At 37.5% G+C, this 24,020-nt stretch overlaps 4 protein-coding genes across 5 annotated transcripts; 2 read left to right on the top strand and 2 right to left on the bottom strand.

Moving 5' to 3' along the window:
* Positions 1-901: 901 nt before the first annotated feature.
* Positions 902-2,679, top strand: LOC106340647. Its single transcript, XM_013779490.1, has 3 exons — positions 902-984; positions 1,067-1,181; positions 2,183-2,679. The coding sequence occupies exons 2-3, from the start codon at positions 1,085-1,087 to the stop codon at positions 2,401-2,403; spliced, it is 318 nt and encodes a 105-aa protein (XP_013634944.1). The 5' UTR covers positions 902-984; positions 1,067-1,084; the 3' UTR covers positions 2,404-2,679.
* Positions 2,680-3,195: 516 nt separating this feature from the next.
* Positions 3,196-10,648, bottom strand: LOC106342571 (importin beta-like SAD2). Its single transcript, XM_013781545.1, has 22 exons — positions 10,381-10,648; positions 10,125-10,260; positions 9,954-10,041; positions 9,481-9,630; positions 8,894-9,056; positions 8,247-8,431; positions 7,992-8,165; positions 7,492-7,637; positions 7,290-7,413; positions 7,028-7,208; positions 6,620-6,779; positions 6,423-6,464; positions 6,215-6,333; positions 5,937-6,135; positions 5,512-5,643; positions 5,319-5,422; positions 4,892-5,071; positions 4,629-4,768; positions 4,378-4,517; positions 4,136-4,296; positions 3,920-4,052; positions 3,196-3,835 (listed from the first exon to the last, which is right to left on the bottom strand). The coding sequence occupies exons 1-22, from the start codon at positions 10,471-10,473 to the stop codon at positions 3,660-3,662; spliced, it is 3,126 nt and encodes a 1,041-aa protein (XP_013636999.1). The 5' UTR covers positions 10,474-10,648; the 3' UTR covers positions 3,196-3,659.
* A 1,765-nt stretch (positions 10,649-12,413) lies between these two features.
* Positions 12,414-18,893, top strand: LOC106337254 (histone-lysine N-methyltransferase ATX1). 2 transcript variants are annotated; one of them, XM_013776333.1, is made up of 24 exons: positions 12,414-13,125; positions 13,230-13,281; positions 13,382-13,456; positions 13,562-13,781; positions 13,866-13,992; positions 14,102-14,206; positions 14,356-14,561; positions 14,678-14,770; positions 14,885-14,982; positions 15,091-15,243; positions 15,330-15,476; positions 15,566-15,613; positions 15,717-15,834; positions 15,909-15,974; positions 16,070-16,131; positions 16,232-16,288; positions 16,818-16,886; positions 16,992-17,190; positions 17,413-17,658; positions 17,783-17,844; positions 17,927-18,004; positions 18,208-18,303; positions 18,398-18,501; positions 18,579-18,893. In XM_013776333.1, the coding sequence occupies exons 1-24, from the start codon at positions 12,620-12,622 to the stop codon at positions 18,715-18,717; spliced, it is 3,126 nt and encodes a 1,041-aa protein (XP_013631787.1). In that variant the 5' UTR covers positions 12,414-12,619; the 3' UTR covers positions 18,718-18,893. The 2 variants fall into 2 exon arrangements, with proteins under 2 accessions (XP_013631787.1, XP_013631788.1); XM_013776334.1 differs by having other exon boundaries at positions 12,415-13,125; positions 15,333-15,476.
* An 812-nt stretch (positions 18,894-19,705) lies between these two features.
* Positions 19,706-21,458, bottom strand: LOC106339267 (40S ribosomal protein S3-2-like). The gene is made up of 6 exons (XM_013778055.1): positions 21,356-21,458; positions 21,114-21,261; positions 20,847-21,018; positions 20,377-20,431; positions 20,156-20,287; positions 19,706-20,057 (listed from the first exon to the last, which is right to left on the bottom strand). Exons 1-6 carry the CDS (start codon positions 21,383-21,385, stop codon positions 19,845-19,847), a joined length of 750 nt encoding a protein of 249 aa, XP_013633509.1. The 5' UTR covers positions 21,386-21,458; the 3' UTR covers positions 19,706-19,844.
* Between the last annotated feature and the right edge of the window lie 2,562 nt (positions 21,459-24,020).

Raw genomic sequence — 24,020 nt, forward strand, 5'->3', positions numbered from 1 at the left:
TGTATTCGTCTTTTACATTCGTTTATTTCCTTAACATCGCTTTTATTCTATCGTTTATTTCAGTCCGGTTTTCCGGCTTTTACAGTAACTCCATCAAGAACATAGTCTGCCTTCTGATAGTGCATTTCTAATAATGAAGGCATCTGGATAACTAATCCACATAATGCAGGAACCACCTCACCAAAGAACTTAGCTGACTCTTCTCTCGATATTTTCTACATTTGGTATCAGACAAAATGAATCAAGAAGCACAAAAAGAAACCAAGAAAGTAGAAGAATCGTTACCTCATCAAAGAAAAGAGCATACCCTTGTGACGCATAAGGTGCGTGATAAGATACATTCAAGGAGAGGGATCTCCGCATACTCGTGATACGCAAGGCAAGAGCCTCTCCAGATATAACCATTGACTCACTCGGCCCTGTAGACATTGTTTGAAGCTCTTGTTCAAGGGAAGGTGGCCAAACCAGAGATGAAGACTGAAACACAAGAGGCAGATACTGAAGCATTGACCTAAAATCTTCCCTCTTCTCCATCCTTATTGGCTGCCACTGGTTTGCTGAAATCAATCTAAAAACGAGTAGATAAAAGTCAAGGATTAAGGAAAGCAAATGGAGACTTGATGTTGTTTCTTATATTACTTAGTTCGTCGACTTCCTTGAGGAACACGAAAATCATTTTATTTCTTTATTACCAGATGACACTATGACACCAGAGTCAAACAAGAACACGTTGTCCTGAGAGACAAGACTCGGTCCATTTGGAGACAAGAGTGAGACGGCGTGAAGTCTATACCATGTAGTTAGAAACGGCTCCCAGTTTTCCTGAACCGAACCTCATATAAATATTTGGTTGGGCATACCGGTTTATTCCGGTTTGGTTCTATAAAACACACAAACAAATAAAAAATCAAGACTTTGCGAAATTTCCATTTTACTCTGGAATCTTGAGAGGGTCGAAGACAGAGTTAACTAGTGAGATTCAACGTAAGCTTCTCTTTCGTAGGTTACTTTTGTTGTATTAAAAGATCACTTTTTTGATATCTGAGTTTTGATGATTTGATGGTAGATTGTTGGTGGTGGTACCATGGGTGGGGTTATGCAGAAGTTCCTAGTTGCATCAATGTTCATGTGGATTCTTCCTGTTGCCATATTATACGGATTCAACAATGATTTGCTTCCTGGTAAGGAGGAAGAAGGGCCTAGTAGTAATGCATCAGGGTTGACTTTTTTTGTTGTTGATGTGTTGCTTTTTGCCTGTGGTTGTTAGGACCAGTTTGTTCTCCTAATAAGACCACATGTTCAGGAAGCCTGTAGTGTTTTGTAATTGCATCCATGATTCTGCCTTGTAGTTTCTATAGAAATAAAATAAAAAGGTGTTTAGAGTTTGGAGCTCTTGAGAAGAAGTCTTGTAAGAAATCATAAGGTTAGGCAAATAACTCTGGTTGTTGGTTTTGAGAATGGTGACTTAAGGATTCATGTACACTACCTGTTCACTTATTTGATAGGAAATTATATAATTTCTTTTTCCATAGGGAATTATTTGCTAATTGTAATTGCTAATCCATCTAGCTTCACATTTACTATCAAGTCTTTCTTACAACTATGATCTGTAGATCTATGTAATTCCTGATCATAGTCTTGTTAATTAGGAGTTACTGTTGTGGCTCCTTGTAAGAGGGTTTACACTTGCAGGTTTTGAAATTGAGTTTAACCCAGAGAACCACTATATGAAGAAATTAAGAAGGATGTTTAAGTTGTTTCTTTTAGGGAGAACATATGCAAGGTAGTCTTCATTGCTTTTCCTTAGAGAAGTACCATTGGTGTCTGCAAAAGCTTTTTTTAGTGGATCTTGATTCATGAGAAATTGCTGGGCTTGTTGGGATCTGATGGCAGATTAGGGAATTCTGATTGTAAAAATCTCTTGGAAACTGAAACTGTAAACTTACTTTATCAACTTAGGTTTCAGGAAAATTGCTGCAAGAGGAGGCTATGCTATGGTTGTAACCTTGATTCTTGTAGCACAAGCATTTTAGTCTTTGATGCTTAGTTCATGGAATAAAAGTTGATTTATGTGTGATGGCCATTTAGTCGGCTATTGTATTTTTGGCATAATGTTACAGAAACCGTTTGGTCATCTGTTTTACCACCTCTAACACACTTCTTTGTTTAAAATCTTTGTCAGGTTCAACGACATTGTCTCCACATTCTCTAACACTACTGAGTGGATTTCTTGCTGTGGTATCAGTCAATGTAGTGATTGTCTTCTACATCTGCCTGGCCCTGAAAGAACCTACAGATAAACACAAGCCAGACGCATCGTTTGTCGCAGATGCCAAAGATAGTGTGAAGAAATTGACATCAGGAGTCCCAAGTACTGACCCGGCACTCAAGAAACAAGAGTAAGAGCTAAGCAAATCCCATTTTCTTGAAGACAAGGAACAGTGCCAAGATTGCATCAAATGGAGCAGAGCTCAAGTTCGTGCAATGTATTGTTATAATTGTAGAAATTCTTGCCTGGTAGACCATCCTCTGTTGGGACATTTGAGGGGTTTGGTGTTGTTTGAGCAACGGAAAGAACGATGTTCATGTTGAACAGAGACAAGAGCTAATGTTTTAAGGATAAAACTCCCAAAACCAAATGTATGTTTGGTGCTGCTCCTTCATTTCAAGGACGCTAAGTGAATTATATAGTGAAATTTTGTTTACTTGTCTGAGTTTTAAACTACTTCAACTGGACAGCTGAGTTCCAGTCCAAAGATTACAATAAACATGTTAATCCAAACAAGCATATGAGAATTCAATAAATAAGTCTCAAGTAGTGTCATTCCATATAAGTCAAAGCAAAGTGGGCATGATGAAGAAAAAGCTCCGAAAACATACGTGGAAGACACTACCAGATTAAGGTAAAATACAATGTGTTGTTTCGTAGATGCCTCATGGGTCTCAAAACAAGCATATTGGCTGGCTATTGATGAGTACTTAAGGCAGACAGTTCATTCAAAGCTTAGCATTCCTAGAACTCTCTTACACATCGATAAAATTTGGTTTAAAGCTAAGCATTCCTAGAGGTTTAATATAATTTATAGATTTTATTTAATGGATGACTAACTACTAAGCAACGGTAACGAAATACATTAAAAGAACTTTATGAATGGTAGTAGTTTTCACTTTATGAAAGAATGGTCGTGTACAAACTTAAGTGTAACCTTTGCTGATCTCTGTGTGAGATCACAAATTTCAATATAACTTTCCAAACAAAACTAACACGTCCCAAAGAGACAAAGACATAATGTAGATAAAAGAGTACACAAAATCCCCTACCATACCCCCAAAAATAAATCTCCTTTATGAATGCAACCAATCCAGAAGAAGGGACACAGACACAACACACAGAACCATGCAAAAAGAGTTTACACCTTTTCTTCAGACCCTAAGAGACCCATCATCATCGTCAATCAACCTCACCAAAAAACACTCGAGCCTTCTGACCGCAACCACACGGTTTCACAAGGCTCTGGAGATAATGATATTTCTAAAATCCACAAAAATATGCTTCTTTGTTTGTATAACCTGGAAGCAGACGGCAATGAATCTCACCAAAATGAATTTTTGCGTCTTATCAGGCACTATGATGACTTTTGATCATCCAAGATTGAGAATCATATAGCAGGAACAGGAGCGCCAGCGGCTTCTGCTGCCTTCTTTTGCTTCTCCTTCTCGATCTCCACTCTTCTCACCTCTGCGTGTTGTGCTATTCCGTTTGCAATCGCCTGATAAGTGAAGTCCAGTGACTGGTTAAGGTTCTGAAACCTCTGCGCATCTGATGCCTGCATAACTGTGTAATGGAACAAGGATGCGATTAAGCAAGATGTAAACCTATAGTATTGTGTGCTCGAGATTGGTCACAGAATAGATGTACCTCTAATTGCGTCGACAAAGAATACAAAGGCGTCCACTTCATCGATGGGTGACTGGAACTCATCGTCGTCATCGCTACCATCATCAGAATCATCGTCATCTTCATCTTCATCATCATATCCGTAGGACTTTGCCTATGAAATGAACAAGCGAATTGGCAAAGAGTCAATTCTAGACATCTTTAGCAGAGGGAATTTGATATAAGCACTTAACATACCTGTGCAGCTAACTTCTTCAGTCTCATGCTTTCTGCTTCATCTCCGTCCTCAGTATCATCCATCCCCATCTCGCCATCAGACCCATCATCATCATCCTCGTCATCACTATCGAGTCCATTCATCTCATTCTCATAATCTACTTCTGCCTCCTTTGCTGCTTCTGCGAGAAATATGGGAAAGGGAATAATTGTAAACGTTACCACGTCAAGTGGAGAGCAAACGGGTCAATTGCACAACATACCAGCTATCTGATTCTTATAAGCAACAAGAAGATCAAGTGTTGCCCTGAAAACACGCTGCAGAGCTTCGTCGGGGAATTGACCACCCGGGAATGCAAGTAATGAAGTCAAACCCAAGCAGCAAACCTTTTTATCATGTTCCCTTGTATAAAAAAGAGTAACCTCTTCATCAGCTAATCAAAGTGATTAAGTGAATAAGATAGAAAGTCCCACCATCACACTTATAAGCTTCATAATATATCATCAAAAATACCTTTTAAAATTTGCTGCCAGGCCACTCTTTTTCTTTTGTTGCAACATTTGGAACCAGAGATCAAACACAGTTGAACCAAGACCAGTGTTATGCAATACACCAAGTGTTAAAGCTGGATTGTAGTAAAGCATGTTTGCTACCTGAGAACAGAAAGCACAAAAAAAAGATTTAGTAGCCATAATGGTGGCTCTTAGCAACGAGAGTTCAACCCCTTGCAACGTTACCTATAATTAAATCATATAAATTCTCCACACAGTTCTTACCACTTGTATAAGAAGCGACTTTAAGTAGGAAGTCTCCGCTCGTTGTAACCGATCAACTGTGAGTCGGAGATAAGGTTCGACCCACTGATCCACCTGTCCTTTGCAATTCTGGAAAACAACTTCAATAAGCTTTGGAGCAGATTCAACATCACTGTCTTCTATGTTTCTGTCGGTCATGAGCTGTAGAAACAAACGCCAGATACAAATTAGCTATGAAGCTCGAACTGTATTGTTCTGTAGACTGATGAGTGTTTTGCTTGACTGGAGGAACTTGAGAGATGATTATATATATGTACAGCATCTCTACACTACAGCAGCAAGAATTGTCATATGTAATGCGGAATGTACAAAATTCCACAACTTTTAGTTTAGAAGAATCAACAAGCAGACCATATAATTGCACTATAACTATCAGAAATATACTTACAGTTGAAAGAACATTAAATAGACTTTGCTGGTAGTCGGGCTCCTTGCAAGTGAGGAAATGAGCAGTTCCTCTTGATATAAAGTTGTCCATCGGAACCAAAATATCTGAATTTTCAAAGAATAACTTAGTGAATATAATTTAAAGAGATTTACTTGGAGGTTCAGCAGTAACAGTAAACGGAACAAAGCCATACTTGGAAAGAAATCAATTGCCCAATCGACCAATGCTTCCACCAATAATGGCCAGAGACTCCATATGTCCAAGGATATGGTAGGTGAATAAAAAGTCATGTATGATGCAATCTCCAGAACTTCTTCAAATACATCTACCAAAGCAAATAGGATGAGAATTCATTAATATCAACATTAAAACAGTTGGAAAAAGAAAATGAGTGAACTTAAGATCTGATGCTACTACAAAACAAAAGGTTCACAAGAAAAACGGACACGTAAATGTCCTTTCTAAAAATGCATACTAATGGAAGCAATCAACATGGCTAACAAATCAATCCAAAAGTATATCATCTGGACGCAATGTAACTTGCTTATGCTCAGAGTCCACAAACTAAGGACCAGAGCTAGGAGAAAAAGGAAGAAGTAATTTTATAGATCAATATACCGTGGCCATCAGTGGTCAACATTTTCTGCATTATTGGAAGTATCGTTGGTTCTATCTCAACAAACAGCTGAGGAAGACTGCTAACAGATTCAAGGATTGTACTTATGGCACGCAAACAACCAACAGCAGCTAAAGCTCCCATGTCATCCGAATCATCACCGGCTTCTGACGTGTTTAAGCACCTCCAAAATGCAGCTGCCTGAGAAAAAGGAGTCAGAAATACATATATCTCAAATATTCAATAAAACTAGACACATAAGAGAGCTCATTTTTCTTACCAGATTTTGGCATAATCCAAAAGCAAAAGGAGCCATCTCCTCACCGAACTTATCGACAATGGTCTCCAGCGTAAAAACAAGGTCTTCATTCTCTACCTCATTCATGAGTTTGAAAAATTCTGATAGGAGCAAGATCACCATAAGTGAAAGCATTAGTTTATTCCAACGATACTGACTATCTAGTTTTTTAGAAACAAGGGTTACCTACCATCAAGTAACTGAGGGAGGATTGGACGTATCTCATTCAAATCTGCAAGTTTGACCAGACAGTTTTATTAGACACACACACACACACACATATATATATATATATATATAAACCCAGACGCAACAAGTAAACAACGCACACGGTAAAAAAGTGCAAACAGATTCATCCATAAGAATGCGTAGGAGAAAGTCACATACCCTTGCACGCCTCAACAAATGAACGTAATGCAAAAACTGAATCAATACGGACAGGGAGATCAGGATCGCGCATTCCCGAAACAACACTGTGCAATGCTTTACGAAAGTTGTTCTGGTCTGAGAAGTTGATATGGGCATATTGTCCGGCTACCCATGCGGCCTACATCCAAAACCTTAATTGTTAAACAGACCAAGAGGCTCCCAAAGAATATACTATCTAATCCTGAATATAAAACAGGAAGTCCATCCTAAAAATATCGACAACTTTGCAGCAGTCGCCAATTATATTGCAACAATTTATCCTTTTTCCTTCAATTTTTTAAGCAATCATACATAGTTCTCAAATAAATTGAGAAGTACAACAGAAACCCTATTATGGCACAGTTTAAAGCCAAAAACAATGAATACCTTTGCTCTAAGATGTCCAGCTGGACTACTGAATTCAGGAAAAATATGTTGCACCAACATATGCTCTAGTTCAGATTTATAGGGCTCCGTTTTTTTCAGTTTATCACAAAGAGCTCCAACAGCAAGCATAGCACCATCTTTTTGACGGTAGGGTTTATGTTCGGCAGGAGCTTCGTCATAACTACAAAGAGTGTGGAAAAAAGTTCATAACAAGACACGACTGAAAGAAGAAGATCCAAGCAGAATAGCTAAAATGGAATACCTCCGGAAGATCCCTACAACAAACTGAACAAACTTTGGGAGGTTCTCTTTCCCACGTTTTTGAACCAATTCATTTACGAAATCCATAGACGCTGTTCGCGGACTGTACAAGTCTTCAATGATATCTGTAATGCAGCACAACAGATATCAATAAATGATATGTTCAAGACTTTTCAAGAAATTTCACTATTTTTAATACTTACTGTAACCTTTCCGCACATACTCATGTGGGTCTTCCTCCCAAAGTTTTTGATCAGAGTCGTTAAAGCACATTAGAGGGAAAACAATCTCAAAAAGCAGAACATCCAGCCGAGGCAGCAGCAAGCTGTACATGCTATTCTTCGAAATGCTGCAGGTAGAATGAATTAGTGTCAAAGGATTAAGAACACGCTTCAACGAGAAAGGGCACATTTGTCAAAAATATAATAGTAGTTTTTTCATTTATTTTTATGCTGTAGGGAATATGACAAAAATATATCTTAATACATGTTAAAAGGTAGAATATTGTTAGGTGACAAAAATGTTGAATAGTGTAAGACTAATCAAAAAACATATAAACCTACAGTTTTCAATTAAAATCTGAAAAATTAAAATGGTTGACCAAAAAACAAATTTACAATGCCATGGAATAAGTATTTGAGTCAGCCAAGTGATCATTCTAATACCAATGAAACTAAAGCACACAAGGAACCGTAAGACCAACCTGTTACTTAAGTACTGAAGGAGAAGATTAGTAACTCTGTCAGGAATATAGCCTCCAAGACGAATAGTATTCAGAAAATTTAGGTGCCCTTCCAAAATTCTGCCTGCATAAGTCTTTTGAAACATCTGGGCGAAAGGTTTGTTTTCTAGAGTCTGAAGTTTTGGGTCTCCAAATCTATCACAAAGAATGTTCACAAAAAATTAAATGTACCTTCCAAGAGTACTTTTGTTTAACATGTTAACTTCAGAGACATACCGACTGTAGAGCCTGTTTAAGATGTGCACTGTCCACTTCTTGACCTTCCACCAGCCCCAAGATTTTCTAAGTTCCGGGTCCATAGGTTGGCCTTCAACTGGAACAGGACGTTCGGAAACAGTTAAAAACAGAAGCATCCATGCATTGAATACGTTTGGATCAGCTAATTGCTTTGGGAGCTCCAGCTGCCACACAAAATAGTTCAAAAGAATCATGTGGTGAATCTTTGGAAAGTAACACAATGAAGATCATGATTTCCATAAATCATTATGAAAAGAACACAAAAACAGGGACTGCTTCTGGAAGCCTACGATGCCATCTTTTATTATTTATTGCGGTTTGCTAAACCAATAGAAAGTGTAACTAGCAAATTTTCCAATTTCCAATATGATAAGATACCATGCAATGCAAGTGATAATCTCCACTACAAGAAATCAGAGACATGGATCACAAATGGAGTTGGAACCACCTAACTAGGAGTCGTTGTCCAACATCTTTCATTCCGAGATATAAATACCACACGCAACACTTAAACTGGTTTGAATTGTATCTTAGGGATGTGCATATTAAGTTTACGAAAAAAACTAAATGAATTTTTTTCACAGAAAGAAGCACAAGTAAAGTAACTGATCTGGCTAGCGACTTACATATATGGATGACCAAAATATTTTGCATATCAGCTTCATAAATTCTGCTATCTCCAGTGACGGATTTTCTATCTGAATAAGCCCATTAAAAATAGTCAGAAGTACAGGAAATGTCTCCTCCACAATGCGGGAAACTGGTGTTCTCTCCTCATCTGACTTGAACCTAGAAAACAAAAGTATGAGACAGAATCAAAGAGATGGGGCTACTTAGGCGTAAACAATGAGATTGTTATCTAGATTTTCTGCTCCTTTAAATGGAATGCACACCCTTCGTTTCCTAGATGGAACTCATCTAAACTTCCTAAGACATTACGAACACTGTTTGAAAGAGCCATGAACATCGTTGTATTCTAATAATACAAATTAAAATTCATCTTAACACTCCTTGTCCAATACATTTGTATCTTCCCTTAATTTTTTCGACTCAGTAGTAATTACGGCTAAAGCTTTTTACTCGATGAGATACACTGAAACAGCCAAATCTGAACTACTACCACCGCAAACAACCATAACTAAAATTTCAATAAGTCTTTAAAATAATACAAACGGGAACGGGAATGGGATAGGAATGGAAAGTGTTAACTTACTCATATTTTCTAGAGAGTATCCGCAACACAAACAAAGCTCCATAAATCTGTTGATTCTGAAAGTTGTACTTCACCCAATCCAGAAGACGTGGCCATTGTTCTGGGTAGTCAGCATAAATAATTGTCTTGAGGCACTCTCCAAGTTGTGATCTGAATGAGGAAATTAGGAGGAAAAAAAAACAGAATTATTGGCATTGAGAAAAAAATCTAACTTCTGAAATAATCATCCACCATCCACTGCTTCATAATATCTAGCAGCCAAGGATATTACAAAAGCCACAAAGATACATATATGAGTTCCAAGCCAGACAAAAAGTGATGACTATCTATCAGAGAAGATGATGATACACGTAATTAGCCACACATATCGCATCTTTTCACAAAGCCACTTGAAGTCAAACTCAAACCTCAGGCAGACAAACAAATTACCCGAAGGAAACCACAAATAAAAAAGCTATATTTGGCAACTTTACCTGAGTAAGGTTGGAACTTGGGTGACGTAGACGAGGATGTTGTCCCTCACCAACTCTTTGTCGCTTTGCAATATCCTCGGCTGCTCTCCTGCACATTCAGAGACACGAATTGAGTCTTGAACAAAGCGCTTACGCAAATCAAGACGGAATTACAAAATTAATATTATTTACCAGAATCAACAGGTGCCCAGTTCTTAGCAATGAAGTTCTTGAACTGAATACTAGCGATCTGACGCACCGCCATGTCACAGTTTCCATCCACGACTATCTGCAATAATCTCACCAAATGCTGCGGCGTGTGCTGCAACTGCAAGAGTAACACAGACATCGTGAGCTACAACACTTAATCCAATACAATCAAACTCTAGAAGGACTGTTAACACATATTAAGAGAATTCAAATTCAAGTAAAAAAAAACTATGGAGACCTGATTGAGCTGCTGCTCGGAAGCTTTCCGTTCATCGGGATTGGGGCTTAGGGCGGCGGCTCGGAGGATCAAAGCGAGGCTAGGCAGATCCATCTTCCGAGGAGTTTGGAAATCGAGACACCACTATCAGAGGCAGTGGTGGATTCGATTGGAGTTTTCCGTACAGGTGCTTTATAGGGAGCTCAGTTGAATTGAGTAGGCGGAGATTCAGTAGAGCGATAAGAATGGCGGAGAAGATGGAAAGTTGGCGAATTTCCAGAGGGGCAAAATAGAGTATTTAAAATCCCTAGGGCTTGTTTAACTAAACCACTTATTTTTATTGTCCATAGAGCCGGTTTAGCTCGAACCAGGTTCTTCTCCGGTTAAATGTATTACATGTTTGTTCCGATAATCTTCTATACTAGGTTAGTACCGGCGCAATTGCCCCAAATGGATATTATATATAAAACTAATTTTAATCTATTATTATTTATGTGTATTCATTTATGTATTATTTATATAATTAAATTAGAGTAAAGAAATAAATCAAAACAGTACATCTTGTTTATTTACGATATTTTTTTAGTGAATAAATCAAAATAATTATTTTATTTATTTTATATATGGTATATAACTAAATTTCAGTGACATGTACATAGATATATAGTATATTTTAATATAAATATCTATTAAAAAAGAAGTCATATGACTTCTCATTCATGTGTGATTTTTTATAAAATGGACTATCTACTAGAATTGGTCACATTGCATTTTCAATCATTAATAATCTTGATATTAAATAAAAAACATTATTAAATACACATTTCGACATGTACTCTATATCTACTCTAGCAAAAATAGACCGTAAATTCATTCACATCTATAACCCATTCTGGTTTGTAATGTATATGAAGTTCATGTAAAGTTTGACATTCACATACGTCTTCCCAGATTATTTGACATATTGTGTTTTCGTAGTGTTGTTTTTGCAGTCAATGAAAGCAGGAGACAATATTTAAACTATGGTCGCTTGATACAATTACGTTGATTTAGTTGTCTTATCATTTACTAAAGATTATTTGATTGTAAGCTCTAAACATATGTTAATAATTTACTGAACACATTGATGCATTCGGAGAAAATGAAGTTGGTCACTTAAATTTTTGCATAATGTAATAAAATCATATATAATATATATAGTGTGCCCTAGCCAAAAATCTAAATTAGATATAACATGAATTATTAAAAAAAATTCGGTTATACAATCCAATCTTTTCCTGTTGAGTAATGGTAATTTGATATAAAAGATTACCAAAGTTGTTTTCTTTATCATATTCCTGAAATGGCTAATTTAAATTATCAAATAAGAATCAAAAATGGGCATGACCTATGTTACATGGAATCGGAAGATGATACATAGAAGTATAATTATGTAAAAACGCAAAAGCGAGATTTTTTTAAAAAAAAGTTTAGGAAGCGGAAACATTTCGAAAGCATATATCTCTCTCTCTATATATATATATATTAAAAATATAAGAATAGTTTTATACAACTTATAACCTGAAAAATATACAAGATTTCATATAAAAAAACTATTGTGCACAAAGATAATTCATGGTAGTAGGTTAAAATTTGCACATTTTTATTTTCTATATTTTAGTACAATTCATTTTTAGATTTTATATAAAATAAAAATATAATTTTATATTTTTTACTTATTTACGATTTTGGACTTTAAAACGGAAATGAGATTCCAAAATGAAATTGTAAACTTTCAGAATGTCTTTGGAAAGGCTGCTTATAAAATGTTTTGGAAATAGTAAGAAGGCATCTGATAAATCTTCCTTGTAACCTAGATGATGACACGGCAAATAGCAATTGAGTAAAAAAGACAACAAGCATGTAGTCAGTGTAGTACTGCTACAAGTCTGGTCGTGATATTTATATTTTTATTTTTATTTAAATATGCAGATATATTGCATCGCAGATATATACATATAGCACGGGGGGTTTGTATGCATCGATGCGGAGATATATAAACAGACAAAGCGCACTAGATTAGATCTGAAACTGTTGCCACCTAACAAAAAAAAATCGGCGGGAAACGGAAACCGTCTTTTTGCGTCTCCCTCCATAGGATTTGTGCCCCTTTTTAATGTTTCTCCGATCTCTGCTTTCTAAACCCTAATTTCCAAAACCCAGAAAACCCCTAGCGGTTTGCTTTTGAGAGAGAGAGAGAGAGAGAGAGCAATTCATCTCCATGGCTTGCGTTGCGGATGAATCCCAGATCGAAATCGACATCCACGGCCGCCACGTCGAAGCTCCGTCTCGCTACGTTTACTCCGTCGCCTCGTCGTCGTCGTCGTGCAATGTCGCCGTCGGTTCCCACAGTCTGATGTCCAAGAAGGTGAAGGCCCGTAAGCTTCCGATGGTTGAGCGATTCGATGTCGAAAGTAGCGGCGGCGTGAGCGATAACGGCGATTGTTGTCACCGCGATGATTACAAGCTGCTGCGTCCTGAGATTGTTCGCGTCTACTGTCGCCGCCGTAAGAGGTCGCCGCGGGAGTCTGGGGACGCTGAAAGTTTGAAGCTTGATGAGAGAAATCAGAAGAGAAGGAGAATTGGTGAGGATTCGAGTGGGCTAAGGAGTGGCTTGAGGGGTTGCAGTGGAGATAAGCAGAACGGGGCATCTAGAAGGAAGGGGAGCTCTGTTAAGAATCAGGACAAGGTGTCTATTGCTTCTGGTTCAACTAGGAGATGGCTCAGGTTAGGGTTCATCTCTAACCACTGAAAGTCACTGACTTGTGAAATTTTCTAGACTACTTGCTCTCTTGGTCTTGTTGTACGATGAGAGAGTTTTGAATTTGCAGGTTGAGTTATGATGGTGTGGATCATAAAAGTTTCGTAGGGTTACAATGCAAGGCAAGTGTTAACCTAGATACTTGTCCATTTTAAGCTATATTACATCCCATTTTTATGTAAAGGGGGCCATCTTAACAATCAACTTTTGTTTAATCCCTAGGTTTTTTGGCCGCTGGATGCTTCTTGGTATACAGGTTCTATCGTTGAATACAGTGTAGAGAGAAAGCGTCACATTGTAAATACTTCTGTCTACTCTATTGAGTTTTGAGTTTGATTAATTTTGTGAGCTACGGGATATGCAAAAGTTTGATCCTCTAACGGTGGTTGCATTCTTCTTTAGGTTAAATACGAGGATGGATCTAGTGAGGATCTACTTCTTGATCGTGAAATGATCAAATTTTTCGTTTCTCGTGAAGAGATGGAGCTGTCACATCTGAAGATTTGTACGAATGATGTGACTGTTGGTGTCCGCGATTACGATGAGATGGTTGTATTGGCAGCTAATTTGGAGGATTCTCAAGATTTTGCGCCTGGAGACATTATATGGGCCAAACTTTCTGGTTTGTACTAAACTGATTTCTGCAACCGTCTCTATGCTACCTACTTACTTCCATGGCACTGCATTTGCTTACCTTTTCGGACAGGTCATGCTATGTGGCCAGCAGTTATTGTGGACGAATCTGTTATTGGAGAGCGGAAAGGTCTAACCAACAAGGTATCTGGAGGAAGATCGATCTTGGTACAATTTTTTGGCACCCATGATTTTGCCAGGTTAGACAATGTCTTCTAAATATTTAGATATCTTGTTTTGCTACCGAGTTGTTGAGATGAATGTTACGCATTATCAAAAGCTGAAGTTTAACATCCTTTGGTTGTATAGAATAAAGGTAAAACAAGCAACCTCGTTTCTCAATGGGCTTCTCGCGCCATCTCATTTGAAGTGCAAACAACCTCGGTTTGAAGAGGGCATGCACGAAGCAAAAATGCAAGTCCCTCTCTTTTCACTTACATTCTACTTTCTCGATTTTCCAGTATCTTGTGGATTAACAATTAGACCAATAATTATTTCCCTATGTTTCATGAAACTTGGACAAGTTGCCTGTCCTGAAATTACTGTTATTTTGCTTCACCCAGATATCTGAAGGAACATAGGCTTCCAGAAAGGATGACTCAACTTCAAAAAGGAACTGATTCTGAGTATTCCGCAAAGACCAATAGTACAGAAGAGGGCAGCTCAAACTCGGCTGGTGATCACATGAATGATGGAGAAGTGTGGTTGAGACCAACAGAAACTGTAGATTTCCGGTATACAATAGGGGATCTGCTAATAATAAATCTTGGTAAGGCTTGGAACTTATAATATGGTGTATTTTTCGTTGTGCTTTGGTTGATTATTTTCAGTTGGCTATTGGAATGAACTCCATTATCATGAATTGACTTATGACTTGTCTTACAGGGAAAATTGTGACAGATTCTCAGTTTTTCAAGGATGAGAATCATATTTGGCCTGAAGGTTATACGGCTATGAGAAAGTACACATCCCTAAAAGGTAATTTGTTAATAAGTTTTTGACTTTTCCTTACTAATAAGGTATTTTCCATATTTGGTTGATTGGAATTAGTTCATAAATGTGTTATGGGTTGTTGCTTTTGGTTTTAAGCAGATCATAGCGCATATGCCTTGTACAAGATGGAAGTGCTCAGAGATGCCGAGTCGAAGACTCGCCCTCTGTTTAGAGTGACTGCAGATAGTGGAGAGCAAGTGAGTAGAAAACATCTAATTACTGTATCTAACCTTCTATGTGTGTTCTATGTGTTTTGAGGTCCAGCGTGCATCTCTGGCTACCACTGATAACTTTTTTTTTGGCAGTTCAAAGGGCTTACTCCATCAGCGTGCTGGAATAAGATATATAACAGGACAAGAAAGGTTCATAGTGCTACTGATAGTCCTATTTTTGGGGATGAACTAAATGGATCAGACATGTTTGGTCTCTCCAACCCGGAAGTCATTAAACTTGTACAGGTATCTAGTCGTTGCATTTAAACTGATTTGTATGCTTCTAGTGATTGCACCTAATATGCGTTGCACCTTTATAACCCATCATCTAGCAGGGTTTATCAAAATCTAGACTATCGTCCAATGTTTCTATAAGCAAACATAGTTTGGGAAAGCGTCAAGATCATCTTACTGGTTATCGACCTGTTCGTGTTGACTGGAAAGATCTCGATAAGTGCAATGTCTGCCACATGGATGAGGTTAAGGATGCATCTTTTTGTTTCTCGATAGGAGATTTCAATCTTTTGCGCTTTAACAAGTCTGATTTATATTTTTTTTCTGTCTGCAGGAGTATGAAAACAATTTGTTCCTACAATGTGATAAATGTAGAATAATGGTATTGTTCATGCTCTGAGCTTTTCTCGGTAACATATGCCTCGTAGATCTACACTCTGTAGTGCTTTGTGTGACTCAAATTGAAATTGCTTATCCACTACTAGGTCCATGCTGGATGCTATGGAGAGATAGAACCCTGTGATGGTGCTTTGTGGTTATGCAACTTATGCCGTCCTGGAGCTCCTGATATACATCCACGCTGTTGTCTTTGTCCTGTAGTAGGTAATTTGACCGTATCATTTAGTCTGTGGAGTCTTTATGTCCTTTCATTCGTGTATAATAAAAACTTCTTTTAGGGGGTGTTATGAAGCCGACAACTGATGGGCGCTGGGCTCATCTAGCTTGTGCTATATGGATACCAGGTTCGATATTTATGATTTGTTGTTTTGTATAAGATTGGTTTCTACTGAAGAAATAGGTGGCATTTTACCATATTTGAAATTTGCTATTTCAACAGAAACGTGTCTATCTGATGTCAAGAAGATGGAACCGATTGATGGGGTGAATAAAATCAGTAAGGTTGGTGGTCATTTTTCTTTTTCTGTTTCCTTTACACCGTCACTGTGGGCTTTTCAGAAATCTTATTCCTCTTCCTTTTTGGCAAAACTCTTAAAACTAGGATCGCTGGAAACTAATGTGCACCATCTGTGCGGTATCTTATGGAGCTTGTATCCAAGTAAGATTTCTTTCTGTGATAATAGAAGCTAAATCGTTCTTATGCATTGTGATGGATTCCCGGTACACAATTATCTAGTTGAAATTGCCTAATGAAAATGCTGCCAATATTACTGGGTTTAAGTAGAAGAAATGCAGCATAATTTTCTGATCATTCCTGTAAATATTTTTGGTTGTGCTTCTGTAGTTGGTGACTTTTTACAGATAGTATCGTATCAACTTGTTGGTTTTTTCTAAGAAGCGATGATGCATATATAGATTCATTTGGCAAGAATGTGTGTCATATGAGTTTTTCAGAGGAGATCTTAGTGCTTATTTACTGTTTGTTTATGTCCACTGGCCAAATCACATGCACTTTTCTTATTGAACTAGATTTTTGAAATATTGCATTGTGATATCTTTCAAAGTTAAGTTACGTTTGCCATTTAGCATGTGTATGAGTTGTGTTCCAAACAACTGTATATGCCTTTGTTACTGTCAAAGGCCAGCGATGAGTTGATATAATGTTAATAGTGACTACATTTTTTCAGTGTTCAAACGATTCTTGTCGTGTGGCATATCATCCACTTTGCGCGCGAGCTTCTGGTCTATGTGTTGAGGTACTTTCATATCTCTTGCACACAAGTGATACTCAAAACACAGCTAGTCCATAAGAGATGTTTTTAAATTTTAACTGATGATGGCTATCTTGACCGTCTATGTAGCTTGAGAGTGAGGATAAGCTTTTTCTTCTACCAAAGGAGGATGAAGAAGCAGATCAGTGTATCCGCATGCGCTCATTCTGCAAGAGGCATCGACAAACATCAACTGCCTGCCTAGAATCAAAAGACATGATCAAACCCACTACTCATAAAAATTTCGACTATCTCCCACCACCTAATCCATCTGGCTGTGCTCGTACTGGTATGTAGCTACTGCGTCTATCTTTGGGTTCTAGGATTAAACTTTAGATTACACCATGTGTTTTTTTGTTTGTTAATCTTTTATATACAAACGTTTTTTTTTATATTTAATACAAAGGTTTAATCTTAAGCATTTTTCACATTCTTTTTCACTTTTAGTAATGTCCTACGTTTCAGCAGCATAGATGATCCATCTCAACATATTTTTGGTCTATTGTTGCAGAGCCTTATAATTTTCTTGGAAGAAGAGGGCGGAAGGAACCTGAAGTTCTTGCGGCTGCTTCTTCAAAGCGGTTATTTGTTGAGAATCAGCCATACCTTGTCGGTGGTTACTCTCGAAATGAGGTTTCAACCTATGAGTGCATTCGCGGATTAAAGGTGTCACAGATGAATACACCAACCAACATCGTTTCTATGGCTGAGAAATATAAATACATGAAGGAAACATACAAGAAGAGATTAACATTTGGTAAGCATTCGTTCTTCTTGAATTAGCAGCAAATCTTAAAGGATATCACAGGTCTTTCAAACTTATGTTACGATCAAAATAGTAGAATTTCTGTGTGATCCTAAAAGTTCGTTTTTCTTTTCAGGGAAATCAGGAATTCATGGTTTCGGCATCTTTGGAAAGCTTCCGCACAGGGCTGGAGATATGGTGAGCATACTTAACTTGAACTTGAAATTCCATTTTTGGAAAGTAGCACTCAAGAAAATATATTTGTATGATTTTGATGTAGGTGATTGAATACACGGGAGAACTTGTTAGACCTTCAATAGCTGACAAAAGAGAACGTCTTATCTACAATTCAATGGTGGTAAGCAGTTCTAACTAACTTTGTACATTTGTGTGCTACATATATGGTAGATTCTATGAACAAAACTGGAAGAATGAACCAGCGGATTGATCTGTAGCTTTATTCATCTAAGTCGATATTGTTTCATAACATTCCTCTAAAAAGTATAAATCAAGGATGAATTCATAAGTATTTGAGAAGTTAATTTGTTTCTTACGTGACAGGGTGCGGGTACTTATATGTTTAGAATTGATGATGAGCGAGTCATAGATGCCACAAGGGCAGGAAGCATTGCCCACCTGATTAATCACTCCTGTGTGGTATGTCTCTATGATTCATTGATCACAATTGCTTGTATTCGATTGAGGTAGCATCTTCAAAAACTAAGCATTTCTTTGTCTAACTTTTGTGCAGCCAAATTGCTACTCGAGAGTCATCAGTGTTAATGGAGATGAACACATAATCATCTTCGCAAAGAGGGATATAGCTAAATGGGAAGAGCTGACCTATGACTACAGGTTTCATTTTCATGCCCTTTAAATCATCTGAGATAATTCTATAATCATTTTGCTAACGCTTATCTTCTAACTTACAGGTTCTTGTCAGTCGATGAGCGGCTTTCATGTTCATGTGGCTTTCCAGGGTGTCGAGGTGTTGTTAATGATACAGTAGCTGAAGAACAACTGTCGAAGATCTATGTTCCTCGCTCTGATCTAATCGAGTGGACCGGATAATAAGCTGAGTAAAGCTATAGAATAACTAATAATCAACCCCCTTTTTGATTGTTGTAGCTCTTTATTACTGAGAGCAAATTGCTGCTAAGTTTGAACCACAAACCATATTTTTCTGTACAGATACAAAATTATTGAGTAGCAAATACACTGATCACAGTAACAGTTTTGTACGCACAGACTTGCATTCTCTTTTTTTCTTTCAAGATTTGTGTGTGCTGCATCTAGAGTTTAATCCTAATGGGGTCACTTTTCATTTTTCAGAAATTTATTTATGGAACAAGTAACGTAAGTGCGTGGTTTAGTGATATTGTGATTCAATGATGTGATCATATATATATTGCTTTGAACTTTTTCTGATAGAAATGTGAAAAAGGCTCATTTAATTTTGAAGTATTTGGCTGGCAAAATTTTTTTTTTGAATTATTTGCAGAAATATTCGTCACGAGGAATTAACTTCTGATTCATTATTGTTGTAGAGGGTCAGCTCAATATGTGTGTAAGATAGAACAAAAGAAGTGAGATACTTAGGATAACAGCTCGAACACACAGAGGATGACAATAAGAAGCCTACACCAAGATTTGCTTCTCTTTGGCACTTCTTGCATTGGACACAGTACACCCACATGATATTACTCCCTATGTCCTCTTTGAACATAGTAGCTTTTTTTTTTGAACACGAACATAGTAGCTCTTTGTAGGAATTCCAATGTGTTTAATGTTTATTAGTCTTTTTTTTTTGTCACGAAATGTTTATTAGTCTTAGGAGGCTGATATAAGTGGCGAGGGCTGGATTAGGAGGTGGTGACGGAGGGAATATGAGATGGTTTTGGTGCAAAAACCTACCCTCATTCGTTGACAGTGGCGGATGCAGAAGCCGCAGTTATGATGCTGGCTAAATATGTTGAAAATTTGGGGTTTAGAGATGTCATCTTTGAATCTTGGCCAAGCCTAAACAGTCGATCAGTGAGATATTTATGGAACTTAAACGGGAATTCAACAATTGGAAACTCGAGATAATTTATAGAAATCGATTTGAGGATACAAGAATCTAAAACCTGTCAAAAGAGTGTGAGAAAAGTTCAACAAAAAGGAACAAAATCACATGGAATAGCAGTAAAAGGGTTCTTCTAGGCGACAGGGATCATCTCAGGGTAATCTACGGTTGTGAGGGGAGCTTCGGGTACAAAAGCAGCCGGAGCATCAACCTGAGCAGGTGCAGAGTTTACTTCTTCTTCCTTGGGAGAATGGATGATGACAACATCAGGCAATGGTGTCTTTGGTCCCGTTACTCCCTTAGGGTCCCAGTCAAGCATGACCTTCACCTTGATTCCGAGCACACCCTGCACATACATTTGAGGTTTAACCAGAAGACTAGAATTAGACATCTTTTGTCGGTCTACATACTCAACCAAACAAGTCAGTCAGAAGAAACTCTCACCTGTCTAAGGAGAACATGTCTGACAGCAGAGTCGATGTATTCCTTGGTAGGTTGACCAGAGGAAACCATGTAACCGTCCTTGAATTTCATGGACTTGGCACGCGCAGCACGGAGCTTCCCACTTACAATCACCTGAGAGTGAGTAAGAATTTGCGTTAAAAAGAAATGCAATAACAGAGGAGAAAACAATGTAGAGAAAAATGGGATTACTAGTATTTCACCTCACATCCCTTAGCTCCACTCTCCATGACGAATCTCAATACACCATAGCAAGCCCTATACACACAACACAAGATCATTGTAATATTAAACATCCAGCTCTTGTTAAGAAACGAGAGCATGCAAATAACAATGGCGCAATATAAACTAAGCAACCAGCCAAAACATGCAATACCAATACTACCAAATTAAAGAGTGTAGCTTCTAAAGAGTAACCAAAAAAGATAGGATCTCTATGAGTATGCTTCCATGGTGATGCTCATATACAAACAATTGCCAACCACAATTCTCAATTCCTAAAAATTATAACATTCATCCTATTAAATTAGGTAATGGGACTCATCATATGGAATAACAAACTAGCAAATTCATTATCTGAATACACCTACAAACTTCAATCAAACAAAAAAAAAACAGTAAAAAAACTCAGAAATGTATAGGTTACTACATGTCACAATGTCAGTAGTAGTACCTGCGAACAGCAAGACCACCGAGAAGCTTGTAACGGAGAGACTCAGCCTGAGCAATGGCACAAAGACCTCTGTTGGCGACCTTCTCAGCGTAAAGCTCAACACTGTCTTGAGGAAACCTAAATCTCTTCTGCACAAGTGATGTCAGCTCCCTGATCCTCCTCCCCTTCTCACCTACATCCAACCAACCAAAAAAAAAATAATATTTATGAGATTCCATATATAAAGTTCCCAGCTTTCAATTCCAAATAAATATCTACACATATTACCTAGAACATTTTGAGTGCGGGTGGCTCTGATGATAATCTCAGTCCTCATTGGAGTAACCCTAACCTCTACACCTGAGTACCCATCCTCCGCTAGCTCTCTGGTTAAAACCTCATTCAGTTCAGCGTAGAACACACCGTCCGCTACAAACTATTACAAAAAAAATCAACACATATACAGTTCAATATACGATGCATCGATAGAGATCAACTCAACCAAACAAAGAAAAGAAATTACAAATGACCTTTCTCTTCTTGCTGATCTGAGTCGCCATGGTGTTGAAATGTAAATCTGTCGAACGCTGGAACCAAGTAGGAGCTGTGATCTCGAGTGAATGGTGGAAAGCTCTGGTGCGTTATCACGTTTAGATGTTAGTATTTATATCTAGGTTAGATACTCAAAATCACTGGTTTATTGGGCCCAGTAGACTTTTAATGGGCCTTGTCTTTTCTTACGTTAAGTGAATAAAACAACACACGGTTTCATTTTCGAAAAAATATTCTTTCTTTCATTCTCCTGCGACGTCAACATATCCGTGTGATGATGAACCGAGACAAATCCTTGAAGGAATCATAGGAGTGAAATACCTAATCATCATATCACACAATGACATTTCTCCGTGAAAGAACTTAAACTTCCAGTAGCTGCATAGCGAGATGTCCCCAAGGTTTCATGGACATTCTCTGAGTTGAGACAGAATCTGAATGCTCTTTGTAGGGAGTGAGCTTGCCACAGCATGGTAGTAGAGCCATCGGGTTTAGTGAATCTGATGAGATTGAAGGAACTATACAAAACCTTTTCCTAATGATTTCACAAAATGCATCATTGTTTTTTTTTATTCATCTATAAACTCTGGCTTATTTAGCTAAGATTTGGTATGTATCTGAGATTTGTTTTAGAGATAAATGAAACTTTCAGAGCCTTCACATTTAATTAGCTGTTAAGTTAGAAAAAGGGAAACTTAAAGTAAGCATATAGTATACACACTGCTGGAACAAAAAGAAGGGGAAATTGTCGTTAAAGGAAACTAATAAGGTGTTGTTGATTTTACTTACACCGGAAGATCTACCATAATCGACAGTCGAATGGATATTCACTGTTTGATCAAACGTTTCGTCAAAACACTTCACACGTCTATGGACTTGCTTGATTATCATAACAAAATCTGATTATTAGCTTTGATCCAGCGCAACAACATATTCAAACAAGAAAACTCTACCTCTCCTTGTTGTCTAATACTACTAGACAGAGTTTTAGTTAAATTCACTAAAGTCGAAAGAGTCTTGAGACCAAAACGTTCAGTTTGATAATATTCTTTTTAATAACCAGAAATGATAAAAGTAGGAACTTGTACCTTGTAAGGGAAGTTGGATCCAGTGGCAGACCAAGTAACGAGGATCAGCTCTCGTTTAAATAACAACTAGATATGGACCCCTCCGGCCAGACGAGTTTTTATTCCTTTTACTGAAACTGACATAAAACGAAATTAGTACTTTAATTAGTGATATCAATCCATTAGAAAACAAAATTAGTATTCTTATTACTATAATTGAAACTGACATAAAATGACATTAAACTAAATTTGCATATTCTTGTAATATGCATGGATTTTGAATCTAGTTCATTAGAAATGTCAGTTCTTAATATAGTTTAAAAAGAATGCAGATTAAAAAGTTACATATGCACTTACAGATTCATCAGCAAGAACCATCTTTAGTGTCTTTCCACCACCAGCATACACTTGGTTTCAAGAGTAATAATTTGACTTGGATGCGCCAACTAGTCTTGGAATGTTACGTTAAATAGCCATCATTTTCGAAACGCAAATTAAAAAAAAACAAAGATGCTCAAGAGTAATATGACAAATACAAGGAACAAGATTTGTGATCTGATCTATATATTCAAATTTGGTTTTCTTTTTAGGTTAATTAGTATTTCAATTGTGAAATATAATAACAGGGTTGGAGATATTATCGTTTCCATGCAACCAATTCCTGGGACAAGAACCAGGAAACAATGAAGAGATTCTACAAACTGTCTGCACCAGGTTCAAAGCTGAATTCCCCCATCTTTGACAAGGTACTTACTTCTTTTTCTTTTTCTTTATCAAATTTAATTATGTTCAACCTCTTCGTACTAATCACAATCCATGTACGATACTTTTCATCTAGTCAAAAAAATGAACTTTCACCAAAAAAGTATTGTTTCTTCTCTGTTTCTTTATTACTAAAACAAATAGTTAAATACTATTTTTAGGTTAGGTATCGTTTTCTTACCATATGCTACTAGTTTATTGAAAAGTAATAGCCAAGAAATATCGACGGTTTGATTACAAGATTTTGAATAAACATGTAACACCCTTCTCATTAACACTCGAGACCGGCGTGCTACTAATCAACAACTTATATCTTAAATCCGTAAAAAGGTCTGAAAGTCGACTTTCATATAAATAACGAAATAAATCCATAAATCTCATAGTCGAAATAACTGAAATAATCGTCAAAATAATAAATAAAGATCTGAGAAATAGAACAAAGGAAAACGCCTAAAAGCACCAGCTGTCCGATCAATCTCCTACTCGTCTGTCTCACCTGAAAAGGCAAATGAGAGATGAGTAACGAGGAAGTCACTCAGTGAGGTATGGGATACTAAACCCGAAGTCCATGGACCCGGACCGAGCCCTCCGAATAAATATAATTTAATTCTAACACGTTGCAAACACGGTATCTAAAGTACCCAAAGATCACACAACAGTCCTAGCGAGGTGCACATTCGCTGCCCACTAACAGGCCAAAACACCACCGAATATGTGCTCAGTAACACACGCCCGTAGACGATTTATCGACCTCGAAGCCTTGGCACAACAGGTCGACTAAGCTGTGCCGCAGCATACACCACAACAAATGTAA

The sequence above is a fragment of the Brassica oleracea genome, chromosome C4 (genome assembly GCF_000695525.1).
Source record: "Brassica oleracea var. oleracea cultivar TO1000 chromosome C4, BOL, whole genome shotgun sequence".
Classification (NCBI taxonomy): Eukaryota; Viridiplantae; Streptophyta; class Magnoliopsida; order Brassicales; family Brassicaceae; genus Brassica; species Brassica oleracea.

What these genes read in the sequence shown, in the direction of transcription:
- LOC106340647 (XM_013779490.1), top strand. Translation starts at nt 1,085, where the DNA reads ATGGGTGGGGTTATGCAGAAGTTCCTAGTTGCATCAATGTTCATGTGG. An exon ending in CAACAATGATTTGCTTCCTG is followed by an intron (nt 1,182 to 2,182) that starts GTAAGGAGGAAG and finishes AATCTTTGTCAG; the next exon opens with GTTCAACGACATTGTCTCCA.
- LOC106342571 (XM_013781545.1), bottom strand. Translation starts at nt 10,473, where the DNA reads ATGGATCTGCCTAGCCTCGCTTTGATCCTCCGAGCCGCCGCCCTAAGC. An exon ending in GGCAATTGATTTCTTTCCAA is followed by an intron (nt 5,423 to 5,511) that starts GTATGGCTTTGT and finishes TTGAAAATTCAG; the next exon opens with ATATTTTGGTTCCGATGGAC. An exon ending in AGTCGCTTCTTATACAAGTG is followed by an intron (nt 4,769 to 4,891) that starts GTAAGAACTGTG and finishes TTCTGTTCTCAG; the next exon opens with GTAGCAAACATGCTTTACTA.
- LOC106337254 (XM_013776333.1), top strand. Translation starts at nt 12,620, where the DNA reads ATGGCTTGCGTTGCGGATGAATCCCAGATCGAAATCGACATCCACGGC. An exon ending in TAGAGAGAAAGCGTCACATT is followed by an intron (nt 13,457 to 13,561) that starts GTAAATACTTCT and finishes ATTCTTCTTTAG; the next exon opens with GTTAAATACGAGGATGGATC. An exon ending in TTGTGCTATATGGATACCAG is followed by an intron (nt 15,975 to 16,069) that starts GTTCGATATTTA and finishes CTATTTCAACAG; the next exon opens with AAACGTGTCTATCTGATGTC.
- LOC106339267 (XM_013778055.1), bottom strand. Translation starts at nt 21,385, where the DNA reads ATGGCGACTCAGATCAGCAAGAAGAGAAAG. An exon ending in AGATCAGCAAGAAGAGAAAG is followed by an intron (nt 21,262 to 21,355) that starts GTCATTTGTAAT and finishes TTTTTGTAATAG; the next exon opens with TTTGTAGCGGACGGTGTGTT. An exon ending in GTGGAGCTAAGGGATGTGAG is followed by an intron (nt 20,288 to 20,376) that starts GTGAAATACTAG and finishes ACTCACTCTCAG; the next exon opens with GTGATTGTAAGTGGGAAGCT.